Consider the following 17,034-nt stretch of genomic DNA (forward strand, 5'->3'; position numbering starts at 1 on the left):
TGTATGTGTGTGTGTGTGTGTGTGTGGTTTTTTTGTTTTTTTTTGGACCTTTGGCCCGTCACTCCGCCTCAGGCCAATGAGAGGTGTGGGGGGCGGGCCAAGGGGGTGGTGTGAGTGTGTGAGCCCAATGAGAGGTGTGCGGGGGCGGGCGGGCCAAGGGACCAATGAGATTGCCGCTAGGGACGCAGACATACAGTGAACTCAGAAATATATAGTAGATATTTTATAATATCTATTAGAATTGCTTTGATCATTACAGTGTTGAGCGCCACTGATATAACTTCTTTTCCACTTCTATAGCCTGACTAGGGGTCAGGTTTATATCACCGGCTGCCAGCTCACTGTGGGATATAGCGCTACCTATTTGTTTTTTCTAAAGTACATTCATAACATAAAGATTAGAAAAGAGAATGTAGGACCCTTTCGCTGTGAGATGGACAGGCAAATTATTGGAGATAAGGAGAAGGCAGCGGTATTCAATACATTATTTTCCTCTGTATTTAGCAAAAGAGGAATCAATTGCAACGGGAAGAAGCCACAACATCAAACTTAACTAACATGTTGTGAACAGAGGAAGAAGTGTAAAGGTGGGTTTATTAAAATAAAGGTAAATAAAGCACCTGGCATTAATGGCCTGCACCCAAGGGTGCTAACAGAACCAAGTTCAGTAATAGCCAAACCGTTTTAATTTAATATTCAAGGACTCCATTTCCACAGGCTCAGTACCACACGATTGGCGTAAAGCAGGATTGGTGCCTATATTTAAAAAGGGAGCCAGATCACCACTGGGGAATTACGGACCTGTAAGCCTGACTTCAATAGTGGGGAAGCTATTTGATGGTTTAGTACGGGATAATATTCAGGAATACCTAATGGAAAACAACATTATTAGTGATAGCATGGATTTATGAAGTGGTGATTTATGATCGTGCCAAACTAACCTTATTAGTTTATTTGAAGAGGAACGTAGGAATTTAGACCAAAGTAATGCAGTTGATGTGGTCTACTTAGATATTGCAAAGGCTTTTGATACGGTTCCACACACAAGGTTAGTGTACAAAATAAAAGAAAACGGTCTGTTCGAAAATCTTTTCACCTGGATTGAAAACTGGAAAGAGTGGTCATGAATTGATCCTTTTCAGGTTCGTCTAAAGTTGTAAGTGGAGTACCTCAAGGTTTAGTACTGGAGCCTCTGCATTTTAACTTGTTTATTAATGACCTTGAGGTTGGCATAGAGAGCAAAGTCTCCATCATTGATGATACTAAATTGTGTAAGGTTGTAGAATCAGAGCAGGATGTAATTTCTCTCCAGAAGGACTTGGAGAGACTGGAAACTTGGGCAGGTAAATGGCAGATGAGGTTTAATACAGATAAACGTAAGGTTATGCATTTGGGAAACAAGAATAAACAGGCGACATACAAATGAAATGGGGAAAAAATAGGTAAATCATTTGAGAAGGCTTTAGGAGTGCTAGTAGACAGCAGGCTTAGCAATAGTGCCCAATGTCAGGCAGTAGCTGCAAAGGCAAATCAGATCTGCTCTTGCATTATGAAAGGTTATGGAAGGTAAGAAAGCATAATTTTGCTACTGAATATGGAGTACAGTTTGGGGTACCACTCCATAAAAAAACTAAAAGTACAGAGAAGGTCACCAAATTAATAAAGGGGGTGGAAGGTCTGACTTATGAGGAGAGGCTAGCTAAATTAGATTTGTTTACATTAGAAAAAGGGCATCTAAGAGTACAGCTTTTTTTTTTTTTTTAACTTTATTAGCGCGCGCACACGCACACTTTCCCTACCTGTTGATTGTGTGCTCTCAGTTTTGTGGGGCTGCTGCAGTGCTGTGAGCTGCTTTGTGCGTGCCATGGCCCTGCCCCTGTCATGGCGGCGCCCACCCGACCCGTTTTGGCCACGCCCCCCGTGTACAGATCGCAGTGACGCACTGTGCATGTGCCGCCAGGATGCAAGGTGGGCGTGCAGGCGCATGCAGCGGGCATGTGATCGCTGAACCCATGATCGCGGTGGCCATTTTGTTTAAAGAAAAGACAATACAAATTTTATTTTCGCGATCCCGGTTATAACGCAGTCTCATTCTGTGGCCCCCGAGCACCGCGTTATAACAGGGTTCAGCTGTATATGATAACTATCTACAAATATGTTCAGGGTCAATACAAGGAACTTTCAAAAGAACTGTTCATCCCAAGGGCAGTACAAATAATACAGGGTCATCTCTTAAGACAGGATGAAAGGAGATTTCACCAGTAACAAAGGAATGGGATATTTGCAGTAAGGATCTCACCATTCATGTCAGACGCCCCAACGTCCCGCCCACCATGAAATCCACAAGCAATTGGTGGATCTACGCCCCACGGATGCCTCCAGGGACCCGTATTTCCTCTAAAAAGACTGCCAGCTGATCAGAAACTCAGGCGTCACCCTATCCAGACTGTGGGCTCCCATCTAAGGACACGGATTGTAAACTAAGGACTCATTTTCAAAGCCTTATCCAGGCTTTGTTGCCTGCTGATTTCTTGAATGCTTGAGTACCCCTTATGGGATTTTTCTTGCATCCGTGACGGTTTTTCTGTGGAGTCTGTTTTTCTCTAATAAGTGGTTATCCAATTTGAGTTCGCAGTCCCTGGGTTGGTCACTTTTTCTGGTCACTCTGACCAACAGCCTCTGTTAGCATATTTCTTAAGGTATGACTATTACCTATCATAGTGCAGATTAGTAGTATTTTTAGCTGTGGACATATAGTTCCACTGTGCATTATTTACACTCGGACTTGCCTGATTTTTGCACTAACCATTGTGTATTATACCATTTTTTAATCTAGATAAGGTAGGAGTGTGTGGTTGGTTGAAGGGAAGTACCATAGACCCCCTGGGTCTGTGGAAACGGGCCCTCACCCCAAAACGTTGCCCCCCTTATCTTGCTTCACACCATTTTTCCTCTGTTTTGTCCCTCCCCATTTTTCCTTTCACCCCACTTTTCCCCTTCCTTTCCCCGTACCCCCATCCCCCCCTCAACCCCCTCCCACACACATTTATATTAGTCATTGTATATATAAAAACTTGTTCCGGCATTCTGGCATTATTGTACATTTCATGTTTTGAAAGGATTACGATAGATCATTGTCACGATGGACGCAAATAATAACACATTTATATTTCGTGGATCCTGATTGAGCAGAACAGGTTGAGCAAAATAAACTGAGATTTATTCCCTTGGTAGGCAAACACACGACAACTGCAGAATACACTTAATAATTACACTTACGGGTATAGGAACAGGGGATAATGTCCAGAAAGGTGCAAAGCACCAGAAGATTGTCTTTTAAAATATAGTCCTTTTGCAAATTGCCAAATAAATAGCCAGTCCAATCCTTCAGTGAATGTGCAAAGTCTTTTCTGGTTCTTTGGGGTTCGTTCTGGAATCCCCAGGGCTAACGAAATCCTGAAGCAGGGCAAGTTTCCTTGTTGCGATGTTTTTAACCCCTTGCGTTCTGGAATCGTAGCCGCTGTACTTGGATCTTATCCGCTTGAAGAAATCAGGTAACAGCACCAACAACAACACAGGAATGAGGGTTACAGGCCTTTTTAAGGACAAGGACCTGTGAAGTGTTACATTAGCCTCATCCCATTGGCAAGGAATTATCTTCCTCCTATCAGAACCTGCCATGTCACCTGAGCAAATCCTACAGCCAGCCCAGGTAACTCTGAGCATGCTCAGTAAGCAGCTTGGTAGCACTGCTAAGTAAAAAGGAGCCACTCATTTCTGGGGACGCAATGTCTGGAGTTTGGTCCCAAGGTGTGAAATATCCAGGAGGAGAAACAGGATCTGCTACTCAGAAACATCCTGATTAAGTGACACTTTAAGACTCTGGGGTCTTTCATCCCGTAGACATATAGGCATCTCCCCAACAGGGGGCTCATGTATGCATAACATTTGTTCCTTAATGCATTACAAAGGCAGGCAGCAAAAAAATAGCATCCTGCCGGTACATTTTAAAACTGCAACAGAAAGGCACTTCATCAAAAATATATGTTTCCCTTATGACAAAGTTATATTTTTAATATATGTGTGTGCTTGGGGGGTTATACTGAGGCTGCACACCAAAAATCAGGGTGCTGGCTCACTCCGTTCCTAAATTAGCAGGCTTAATGGAACGGCCCCTATTATTCAGCACTGCAGGTAGGGACAAGCCTGCAAAAAGGGGACATGGGAACAGCATACAAAATTAACCCCTTCATCCCCAATACGAAATAGGGGTAACCAGCCGAGCACACTGCCTTTAATAATGCGCTGATTAGCCCCATTTTCACCACAATCATTCATTGCATTGTTCTTACAACAAACCCTGTAGCATGTGTTATTATTTTTTCAAATCTAGATATCTTTTGGCATATAACATTGTCTAGATCTCCTTACTTCAGTGTGCTGGGAACCTTGTTGTATGTTTGGCTCAAACAGACATGTTCAATTATTTTGAAGATGTTATTTCACTTCTCTACTCAGTGGCTGAAGGACAGGCTCAGTTAGTAAAGAGGCTGACTCGAAAAGCAATGACACTGATTCAAATCCCGGTGTCGGCTCCTTGTGACCTTGGGCAAGTCACTTTATCTCCCTGTGTCTCAGGTACCAAAAACATAGGTTGTAAGTCTATAAAATTGTATGTATGGCGCTGCACACTACGATCTAGATTGTAATTATGAAGCGAAAAGCGATTTGGAGCAAAGCACTTTATGAATTAAAGTTGTTATTAATATTACAGTATATTTCTTTCCAACAGCTGGATCCATGAGCAAGAATACCCCTGAAGGACATCACATTACTCTGTGTTCACAAGATTATGTAATGGAAGATATCGGTGTTACCCAGAGATATCAAGGAACAAAGCGCAGGAAGCGGAAACCACCAAACATGAATTTGAGAAAATGTGTGACAAGTGTAGCTAAGGAATCAACTTCACGTGATGAAAGAAATCTCACAGAATCCCACATTTATACACTCGGAGAACATACATGGACAGACTATGCATCTACTCGTACAAAGAAGTGTAGCAAAGGCAACACTGATGCACAGAAAATTCACAAGAAAGCAGTAAAGAAACCGTATGCTTGCTTTGAATGTGGTAAATGCTTCACTCACAACGTATATCTCATTAGTCATCACAGAAGTCACACAGGGGAGAAGCCATTTGCATGCTCTGAATGTGGGAAATGCTTTAACGCTAACGCAAACCTTGTTGCACATCAAAGAGTTCACACAGAACAGAAACCATTTGCTTGCTCCGAATGTGGGGACGGCTTTAAAATCAAGTCAGAGTTTGTTACACACCAGAGGATCCACACAGCAGAGAACCCATTTACATGTTCTGAATGTGGAAAATGTTTTTCTAAGCTCTCGCATCTTACTATTCATCAGAGAGTTCATACAGGAGAAAGACCATTTGTTTGTTCTAAATGTGGTAAATGCTTTATGCGGAACTCGCATTTGGTGGTACATCAGAGAATTCACACAGATGGGAAGCCATTTACTTGTCCTGAATGCAAGAAATGCTTTAATAGGAAGTCATATCTTATTACACACCAGATGATTCACACAGGAGATAAACCATTTGCTTGCACTGAATGTGGGAAATGTTTTACTTATAGCTCGTCTCTTGTTACGCATCAGAGAATTCACACAGGAGAGAAACCATTTGTATGTTCTGAATGTGGAAAATGTTTTACACATAACTCAAATCTTTCTACACATCGGAGAGTTCACACTGGAACTAAACAATTTGTTTGTGCTGAATGTGGGAAATCTTTTGCTATGAAGGCAAATTTAGTTAAACATCAGAGAATTCATACAGGACAGAAGCCATTTGCATGTTCTGAATGTGGGAAACATTTTACTAAACGATCATATCTTACAAAACATCAGAACAAACACACATAAAGACCATTTGTTTATTTAAAATGTGGGAAATGCTTCTTAAATCTTGTTAATCAGACAAGTCACATGAAAAAGATACCTTGTGATAGGAAATATGGATTTTGTTTATTTAAAATTATTTAATATTATGAAAACATACTGGTTCTTGTAATTGTGTAAAATATTTTTCTTTGCATTATTTTTTATTCTTTTTACTTAAAATAGATAAGGAATATGTGTGGAATTTATATTCGTATAGGTTATGATTTAAAATAAAATGTATCAATAGGACATTTCTCCTAAGATATTTTTTGTGTCTCTCTTTAGTGTATTTCAGTTTTGAAATGTGTGCAATGTATTGGGGATTTCAGATACTCACAAGGTTAAAGCTGCAGTTCAGTCAATATCCTGCATGTGTGGTTTTTTTAATAAATCAGTTCTGTAGTAAGAAATAATACTTTTAGCATTTTCTGTTTTTAAAAAAACAACTTTGAAAGACCAATTTTCTTGTATTCTATTTTAACAAGCATTTGCTAAGGCACTGCCCCTTCATGTCCTGTCACAAACCCAGGCACACCCCTTTGTCAGCACTGCCCTCCCTCTCTCTAAACGTGCACTAGCATCTGGTCACATGATCTTCCTCATAGAGTACATTCAAGGAAGCTGGAGAAAAGGGATCAGCCATGCATAGCAGCTTGGATAGGCGATTTCAAACTTATATTACAGTGTTTATTCCATTCATTGCACGTGTATATAATGTAAAATTGTAATAATTCCATTTATAGCAAATGTGTATATGTGAATATTATTTAGATGTATATGTATGTTACTGAAATGTGGAGTGAGTGTGTAGGTAAATACACACAATACACTTCCACTGCATATATATATATATATATATATATATATAATATATATATATTATATATGTATGTATATGTGAAGTTATGTGAGTAAAAAAGTGACAAAAACCCTCCATAGCAAGGCAAATAGCAAATGGAAATATTACTGTATGCTCATTTGTATGTATATATATATTTATATACACACACACTTCAAATACGGATAGTGATTCACGTAAATGATATATATATTCACTTTCTGGGAGTATAAGAGTGACTGTCCTGTTGTTCCTTTTTTTTGTATCCATCATTGAATGGTATGCACCCTCTCTTTACGTTTATTTTATACTAGCTGAGAGACCCGGCGTTGCCCGGGATGTAATGTTCCCGCTCCTCTCTCTCTCCTCACCCCTCCCCCTCTCTCTGTTTGTCCCCCATTCACATCAATCCAGTTCCCCCCCCTCCCTCCTTTACAGCTTCATGCAGTGTGTGTGCGTCAGTCAGTGTGTGTGCGCGCGCGTCAGTGAGTCTGACGCAGAAACACAAACACACACACACAGACTGACTGACGCACACACACACAGTCAGTGCATGTGCATGTGTGCCTCAGTCAGTCAGTGTGTGCGTGCGGCAGTCAGTCAGTCATTCAGTCAGTGTGTGTGTGTGTGTGTGTGCGTGCGTGGGTGTGGGGGTGTGCGCGCGCGTCAGTAAGTGTGTGTGTGTCAGTCAGTGTGTGTGTGTGTGACAGTCAGTGTGTGCGTGTGTGTGTGCCTCAGTCAGTCAGTGCGTGCGTGCGTGCGGCAGTCAGTCAGTCATTCAATCAGTGTGTGTGTGTGCGTGCGTGGGTGTGGGGGTGTGCGCGCGCGCGTCAGTAAGTGTGTGTGTGTGTGTCAGTCAGTCAGTGTGTGTGTCAGTGTGTGTGTGTGTCAGTCAGTGTGTCAGTGTGTGTGTGTCAGTGTGTGTGTGTCTCAGTGTGTGTTTGTGTCAGTGTGTGTGTGTGTTTCTGTCAGTGTGTGTGTGTGTGTGTTTGTGCAGCAGTCAGGGTGTGTGCGTGCGTCAGTCAGGGTGTGTGCGTGCGTCAGTCAGGGTGTGTGCGTGCGTCAGTCAAAGGGCAGGTGTGGGGGGGGTGAAGGGCAGGGGTAGGGGGGGTGAAGGGCAGGGGTAGCGGTGGGTGAAGGGCATGGGTAGGGGTGGGTGAAGGGCAGGGGTAGTAGGGGGGGTGAAGGGCAGGGGTAGAGGGGGGTGAAGGGCAGGGGTAGGGGGGGTGAAGGGCAGGGGTAGGGGGGGTGAAGGGCAGGGGGGGTGAAGGGCAGCGGTAGGGGGGGAGAAGGGCAGGGGTAGGGGGGGTGAAGGACAGGGGTAGGGGGTGGGTGGGGTGAAAGTGAGGCACAAATTGTTGGCAGGAGTAAAATGTCCCTACACACACACACACACACACACAACGGGAGTGAGAGGTGGTGGAGAGTGGGACTGGCGCAGATCCGAGGCTGCTTGGCCCCCCAGCGGCCGGGGAGTTAGTGGCCGGGGGGGTAAGGAAGCGGGCGGGGGGGTAAGGGAGCGGGCGGGGGGGGGTAAGGGAGCGTTGGCGGCTAGGTTTGGAGGGCCGCGCTTACCCCCTTTGTGAGTCCTGCCCCCACCACAGCTGTGCACGTACATGAGCACAAATGTATCAGTCGTTGCCTGGTCACATGATCTTCCCCCAGAACTGACAGAGCAGCAGCAGAAAAGGAGAGTAGCTCAGAATTAATTAATTAAACCTTATTACATTGCACGTGTGTAGTTAATGTTAAATATTAACAACTCATTTAAAATCAAATCTGTATATATAATACTGTAAACAATATGTATATTTAATTTTGTGTGTATGTGAATGTGTACAATTCAATGTGTTATTAAAATTAATAATGGCTTGTTCTTGTATAGCGCTGCTAGTTTTACATAGCACTTTACAGAGACATTTTGCAGGCACAGGGCCCTGCGGAGCTTAGGTGTGTATGTATGTGTTTGTATGATATAGATATATATGCACACGCACGCATATACATGCGCACGCGCACACATACTGCTGCGGCCGAGTTTATTCGAGCATTTGCCCGTTCTCGGCCGCAGCAGTAACCTGGCGCGCGCCCGGCACCCTCCGATCGGGGCGCTCTCCCTACCGCTGCCGGGTCCGCCGGGTCCCCCGGAACCCCCTGCCGCCGTCCCGCGATCGCGGGACACCAGGGCTCCCTCGGGGAGCCCTGGACGTGCGTGCAGGGGGCGCTGACACCCGATGACGCGTGACCGCGCATCGGTGACGCGCGGCACGCCGAGGGAGTGGGGCTAGCAAGCCGGGGCATCCCCCGGCTTGCGGAACTAGCCCTGCTAGGATAAAGTGTGTCGGTAGTGTACACGTGCACACAGATACATGCACACACGTATACATGCGCACACGCACACATACATGCGCTCACGCACACATATACACTGTGTGTGCGCATGTTTATGTGCGTATATATTTATGGTATTGCTTGACCTGAGGAAGAGGAAAACTCTTGAAAGCTTGTCCCATGACACAAATTGTTGGTCCAAATAAAAAAAAGGTATCAATAAATACTGAAGAACATATATATATATATATATATATATATATTTTTTTTTATATATATATACTGTATGTATATGTATGTATGGATATATAGCGAAGGTCAGCAGCCGGCAGCGGAGGGAGAGAAGGACGGCATCCTGCAGCGAAGCTCGACAGCGGCAGAGGACAGTAGCCGGCGGCGGAGGGAGAGAAGGACGGCATCCTGCAGCAAAGCTCGGCAGCGGCAGAGGACAGCAGTGGTGGCGGAGAGAGAGAAGGACGGCATCCTGCAGCAAAGCTCGGCAGCGGCAGAGGACAGCAGCCGGCGGCGGAGAGAGAGAAGGACGGCATCCTGCAGCGAAGCTCGGCAGCGGCAGAGGACAGCAGTGGTGGCGGAGGGAGAAGAGGACCATGTGAATGGGACAGGAGCGGGACAGGAGGGCGGTAGGGAGGAGTTACGCTGTAGCAGCGGCAGACACTGGAAGTCAGAGAATACTTCTGTCAGACCGCTTGTACAAATCACCCAAAAATCTACTGGCCCCAGTCCCACCTTTTAAAAAAAGAAATGGAATAAAATTCCTAGTCAGAACTAATAACATTTGTTTTTGACATAACAGTTTATTTATTGTATTACATTTATACTTTACTACAACTAGTCCTTGTTACTGTACATAGTTCCTTACTAATCTAGTAAAAAAAGCCAGATATAAGTGAGGGAGAGGGTGAGTGGGTGGGAGGGAGAGGGTGAGTGGGTGGGAGGGAGAGGGTGAGTGGGTGGGAGGGAGAGGGTGAGTGGGTGGGAGGGAGAGGGTGAGTGGGTGGGAGGGAGAGGGTGAGTGGGTGGGAGGGAGAGGGTGAGTGGGTGGGTGGGAGAGGGTGGGTGGGAGAGGGAGAGGGTGAGTGGGTGGGTGGGAGAGGGTGAGTGGGAGGGTGAGTGACTGGGTACTTGTGGTGACACACTAATATACACACACACACACACACACACACACACATATATACATACACACACACACATATATACACACACACACACACATATATATACACACGCACACACATATATATACACACACACACACATATATATATATACACACACACACACACATATATATATATACACACACACACACACACATATATATATATATATATACACACACAATCACCACCTTGCTGCCACCACTGCTCCGGGACACAACCCTCCTGCATCTCCCACGCGCACGGGCAGGGAGGCAGGCACAGGGAGCGGGGCAGAAGGGGGCACATCTCCCGCTCCCCCTCCCTTCCCCACCCCCCACAAGGCAGCGCAACCCCCCTGCATCTCCCGTGCGGGCAGGGAGGCAGACACAGGGACCGGAGCAGAAGGGAGACACATTTCCCGCTCCCCCCTCCCTTCCCCACCCCCCACGGGGGCAGCGCAACCCCCCTGCATCTCCCGTGCGGGCAGGGAGGCAGACACAGGGACCGGAGCAGAAGGGGACACATCTCCCGCTCCCCCCTCCCCACTGGCGGCACAAGCCCCCTCCATCTCGCGCAGGCTGACAGCCACAGGGATCGGGCAGAAGGGGGCACCACACAGCGGCAGATCGGGAGCGAGCACACGTCACTGGGAGACTCATGAATATTCATGAGTCTTCCACTGACTGCCGGAGGCAAATTATAAACAAATGCCAGCTTTTATTATGTCACAAAAATTTCGCCGATCAATACATGGAGAACGGATTGACTGACAGCTATACAGTTCTTTAGGTAGATAGAGATTGCACACATTAAACTATTAAAGTAAAAAAATTAATTAAAAAAAAAAAAAAAAAAAGACTGAACTGCAGCTTTAAGGATCAAAAAGCTTCTATTATTGCTAAGCTCTTGTGAGAAAAAAATATTAAACCCGCGAATGACAATGCACTATAATTAGGGAACAGGCTACATTAAGAGGTTCCCTGATCAACATAGTAGCCAGAAGAAAAAGGGAGAGGAACTCAAAAATAGTCAGCCAACAGACTAAACTGAAGGAGCTCTCCTCTAAACATAAACCAGGGGTAAACCCAGCTATCCTCAAAGAACTAAAGGATACCAAAATTGAATTAAACCTGCTTCTAAACTCCCACGCTGATAACTCACTGAATTGGTCAAAGATGACATTTTTGAGAAAGCAGGGTATCTAGCTTGTTTGCTATCGAATAAACTGAGAAACACCCAAATTATAACATTCAGGCATTAAGACTAAAATCGGGGTCACCACGGCCAACCCAAAATTAATTGTAGAAGAATTTAAAAGATTATTTGAAGACCTTTATAATGGAGAGAAAGTGGCACATAGCGACTGTACAAAACGGGCTCCAAAAGATGTTCTGGCGAGCTCAAACCTTCCAGGACTGAGCAGATTGGAGAGAGAGGTAATGGGGAGTGAGTTCACAATGGATGAACTAACAGGTGAACAAACACCTAAAGCCATCTTAGACCCTGGGCCCAGATGGCTTCTCCAATCTATACTACAAGAAATGTATCAAACTCCTTGCCCCATCCCTTCTCCGGGTGTTTAATGCAGTGTTAGCGGGGGTTTAATTCCCAGAAAGCATGCTCCAGGCGTCTATCTCTTTGATTTACAAGCAGGGGAAGGACCCATTAGACTGCAAGAGTTATAGACCAATCTCCTTAATAAATTCAGATATCAACATTTTTGCTAAATTACTGGCCAATAGATTAAGTCATATCCTGCCTAGATGAATTCACCCAGATCAAGTCGGATTTATTAAGGATTGACAAGCAGCAGATGACACACGACGAATCATTGATCTGATAGAGCTAGCCAATTCAAAAAAGATACAGGTTATAGTGCTAAGGCTAGATGCAGAAAAGGCTTTTGACAGGATTGACTGGCCATACTTAAAAGCCACACTTGGAGCATTCAGTTTTGGGGATAGAATTTTGTGGGCATTCCTAGCACTGTATTCTGGTCCGGCTGCGAGGGTAGTACCCCAGGGCTTCCCATCAGATCTTTTCAAAATTAAGTGGCACGAGGCAGGGGTGCCCCTCCTGTTTGCCTTATGTATGGAGCCACTAGCTGCTCAGATACATCTTAACCCAGACATTTCGGGAATAGACATCAATCAACAACTACACAAAGTGGCACTACAGTATATGCAGATGATGTCTTTTCTGACTTTATCTAGACCCCTCACCTCTTTACAGAATATGTTCGACTTGTTGGGGAAATTCAATAAATTATCAGGCTTGAAGATTAACCAAATAAAATCAGAATCTCTGAACATAAATCTTCTAAAGGAGATGGAGAAATGAATAGCGATCAACTTTAATTTCAATTGGCAGCACAAAGATATCAAATACCTAGGGATACACATCACAAAAGATTTTAAGTCTCTTTATAAGGCAAATTACCCCAAACTATGACATAAATTGTTAGAGGATCTTAGAATCTGGTCAACCTATAGTACAGTATTTCCTGGATTTAAAAAATATATAGTGTTAAATTGAATTTACTCCCACATATCCTGTATTTATTCCAGACTTTACCAGTGCCACTGAGACTGAAGGATATACTCTCGTTTGTCTGTAATCTCCAAGTTTATCTGGGGAGGTAAAAAAACGAGAGTGAAGGGAAAATTGATAATGAAACCATCCTTGAAGGGGGATACCTTGCTTGTTGTCCTACTTCAAAGTGGCACAATTATGTCAAAATTTCCCAATGGCAGTTGGACCCAGAATTGAAAAGATGGGTGGCATTGGAGAGAGAAGTTTGCTCCCCATTGGAGATAAACAATCTGATTTGGTACCCAAAGATAGTACTTAAGTCTGCTGAAACTCCGCTATCCTCAATGATCAATTCGTTGTCAATTTGAAAGGACACTAAATTTAATAGCGCCCTGACCACCAAGAACTCTTTGATGTCCCCTCTGTGGGACAATCCAGATTTCGCTCCAGGCTTAATCAGCGCTGACTTTTCAATTAAGAAACAAAAAGGCTTTGTTAAACTTAGAGATCTGGAGGGAAACAATGGCATCAAATCATCTGAACAAATCAGATCGGATAAAAACATTCCCCTATCAGAATTTTTTAGATACCTCCAGATCAGAGCATTTTACAATAAACACAACCCCCACCCCCCATTGACCACGTTTGACAAGCTGTCTCATAGAAACAGACACTAGTGGACTCACATCGCAAATGTATAGAGAGGTAACCGGTTCCAGCTCTGAAGTCACACAAAAATTAAGCTACATGACACAGTGGGAGGCGGATCTGGGAGAAGTTTTGGAAGATGAAGACTGGAATGAGACCTTCACGGCAGCATAAAACAGCTCAATCTGCACGACATTGAAAGAGAACGCATATAAAGTATTAATGAGATGGTATCTCACCCCTCTCAAACTATCTAGATTTATACTGGGATACTCCCCATTGTGCCCGAGACAATGTGGAGAATCAGCTGATATGCAGTGGTGCTGCCCTCGGATCGCCCCTTTTATGGGAGAAAATTAGAGATTGGTTCCAGAGGATTTTTGACCTCGAAATCCCAATGAACTGGTGGCTATTTCTACTAAATATACCGACACCGGGCCTGGCCAAAGTAGAGAATAAATTAGTTGCACATTTTTCAACAGCGACGAGATGCGAGATCGCACCATTATGGAAACAGAAAGAAATGTCATCGATTTCTAGGATTCAGAACGGAATTTGGTTTGTGTGCCAGATGGAAAAATTAACAAGTTTAGTTAAAGACACTGGCATCAATTTTCTAAAAGTCTGGCGGCCTTGGCTAGCACAGGCAGACATCCCAGGGGTAGAGATGACCCCAATCTGGCTATGATAGTTTCAGTTGCGTTCTCGTACAGTGAGAGGGATGCATTTGAGGCCGTAAGGGATAAAGAAACGGTTGATTAGGAGAGGAATGGGACCGCACAGGGAGTAGAAACCCAGGTACCACCTGAGACTGAATAAAGTAAAATTAAATTAAATAAAACAAACGATTGCTGCTTACGATACCGCAAGAGGGAGATGTTAGGCAGAGGAAAGGACCCCTTCTCCCCCCTATACTTTGTATTATGTTTTCCTTCTGTTTTATTGCTATTTTTGTACTACAGTGGTTGTTAAAAGAAACAATGGATGTACTCTATGTTTTCCCTTGTCTTTAAAAAACAATAAAAATGTAAGTTACAAAAAAAAAAAAAACAGGTCCAAGGACAAAAATTACAAGACCAAACTGATTGATTCTTCTCTAGATAGAGGGAGAAAAATGAACAGAATTGAGTTGCTGCAAAATAAAGAACACAAACAAATCACAAAAAAAAACCCCAAGATGTGAGGTTTATTACCCGTTACAATACCGGAGCTTCAAAAATATATATAATATCTTCAAAACAATACTGGAGCATATTAAAGGAAGGTGACATGTTATGCAACGAGATTTCAGGTAAACCGGTGATCACCTATAGGAAGAGTAGACATATGAAGGATAGAGTTGCATCTAGCAACCTCAGAACAATTGAACCGCTACATAACAGTACACTGGGAAAATCAGACGAACCAGCCCGGCGGTTACAAATGTAACGCATCAAGGAGTCTGACGTGCACATTTCTGGATACGCATGACCATAAACACATTACATCTTGCAAAAACCTGTCAATCGTTCCTTATTAAAGCGTATATAAATTGTAACTCTCATTCACTGGTTTATCTATAAAGCTGTCCTTGCAACAAACAATATGTTGGCCACACAAAAAAGGAATCTTAAAACATGGTTCCTTGAGCACAAAATAAATATCTGCTCTGGCTTACAAAACCACGGCATTTCTAAACGTCACCAAACACCATTATATAAATCCAGCTGGTTTAACCACAAAGGGTTTTGAGAACATAATCCCTGACGCCAGAGGGGAGGACACTTTGGAGGACAGTTTTTTAAAACGTAGACAGAAAGCTACTGGATATACTCTCAATAAATTATCCCCCCATGGCTTGAACCTCGATATTGATCTACACTGGCGACACACTTTATTCGAGCTCGGCTAGTCCCACGAATTCGGGTATACCCGGGTGTATTGAGGTTTGTGACTGTTTTCTGCCCGAGTGCATTGAGTTATTTTCCAGGCAGGGATTGAAGCATTTTATTCCCACTGGCTGCAATACTGCACAGTACATATATATAAACTGCATTACAATTCATGAATTTATGCCATCTGGTAGACACGCGAAGCATTGCAGCCTATTAAATCCTAATCATTATCATTTAACAGATCAGCCGCCCGTCAGCCAGGCATGAACCCAGGCTGGGAAGGCAAATGCAACGGGGCTTGTCAGAGGTGAGGAGCGGCGCATTCCAGGTATCTGCCAGGTACACACCGGGTATTTGCTCGAATAAAGTGTGTCGGTGCAGTACCTGCTTTTATTAAAAACACCTGTTACATGTACCAGCAATTCACGTTACCATATTACATTATTTTACTTTTATTGACCTCATTTATTTTATCATGTTTTATGTCATTTATTTATATAATGCATTTTTAATATTCTGATCTATTTATTGTAATCCAATTTATCTCATTCATGTAGTTTTTATTCATGTATTTATATGGTGGTCTTAATTCAGCATTTCTCCTTCCATCACCTTTATCCATCCTGTATCCCTATGATGTCTGTGATTTAGTTACCCATCCCTTTTAGATTTGGATTGATGTCATTATAATAATCATTAATTACAATTGTTATGTTTATTTTTAAAAATATAGGATCATCACTTAACAATCAGATTCCCATATAGTCCATATCTATATCCTTAACCCCATATTAGTGTTATTTCTTTTATGATTCTTTCTGCATATACCCCACCTTGTGTATAGCAGAGATGTCAACAACAGGTTAACTCTGATTCATACAATTAGCAGTGACTAATCAGACCACCTATTGCATAAGTTACCATGATTAAAAGGTCATACTATTTAAATTAGATTTGTGATGGGCGTTCCCATCCACATCCAAGACTCCTGAGGAAGTGAGAGCACCCACGAAACGTGTAGAGTGAGTGTGATGAAGCAGGCAGACCTGGCAAGACTGGCACAATTGTGCAAACCTGCACTGGCTGATAGCAGAGTTGAGGTGAAATCATCATCCACCAACTGGATAGGGAGGGCATTTACCGACACTGACATGCCGGAGAACAGCCCCACGGAAGGGGAATTCACCCTGCAGACAAGCTTTAAACTGACTTACCCCAGAAACAACAGGTTACAGTGCCTGCATACCGTGTTCACATGAACAGCCACTGCGATTGTAAGTGTGCACTTTTAATTACTTTTTAAACCTAATAAAGACGTTATTACGCCATAGAAGCATTTCTTGCGCTTTTTCCTATAGATTAATGACCTCAAGTGACCTCCATGATCACCATCAAGAGCTGCAGCACTTCCTATTGGCACCTGGTCAGCCCTCCCTCACCAGTAACATTGGACTCACATTGTTTCACACTTTTTTTCACTTTTGACACAATCATGGTAACATTGATCTATTAACCTATTTCTAATTACTACACTCCAATATAATTTTTAGCACATTTTCTCCTTCCACCATTATATATCAGTTACAAAATAGTGCATAGATACATTTTCCAACTATAAGAAATAATTTTTCCTAACAATGTATTTGAAATAATGTTATAAATCCATAATTTTCAGCGTACCCTT

The 17,034-nt window shown here is 43.3% G+C and overlaps 1 protein-coding gene across 1 annotated transcript in view; it reads left to right on the plus strand.

Annotated features, from left to right (window-relative positions):
- Positions 1 to 6,341, plus strand: part of LOC142466639 (uncharacterized) — a 31,131-nt gene extending 24,790 nt beyond the window's left edge. Inside the window, exons 4-5 of the mRNA XM_075571886.1 lie at positions 4,519 to 4,638; positions 4,793 to 6,341. Coding sequence (XP_075428001.1) covers positions 4,519 to 4,638; positions 4,793 to 5,946 — 1,274 coding nt within the window. The 3' untranslated portion in view covers positions 5,947 to 6,341. The remainder of the gene's footprint in view (positions 1 to 4,518; positions 4,639 to 4,792) is intronic.
- The last annotated feature ends 10,693 nt before the right edge of the window (positions 6,342 to 17,034 follow it).

Source organism: Ascaphus truei, chromosome 15 (genome assembly GCF_040206685.1).
Source record: "Ascaphus truei isolate aAscTru1 chromosome 15, aAscTru1.hap1, whole genome shotgun sequence".
NCBI lineage: Eukaryota > Metazoa > Chordata > Amphibia > Anura > Ascaphidae > Ascaphus > Ascaphus truei.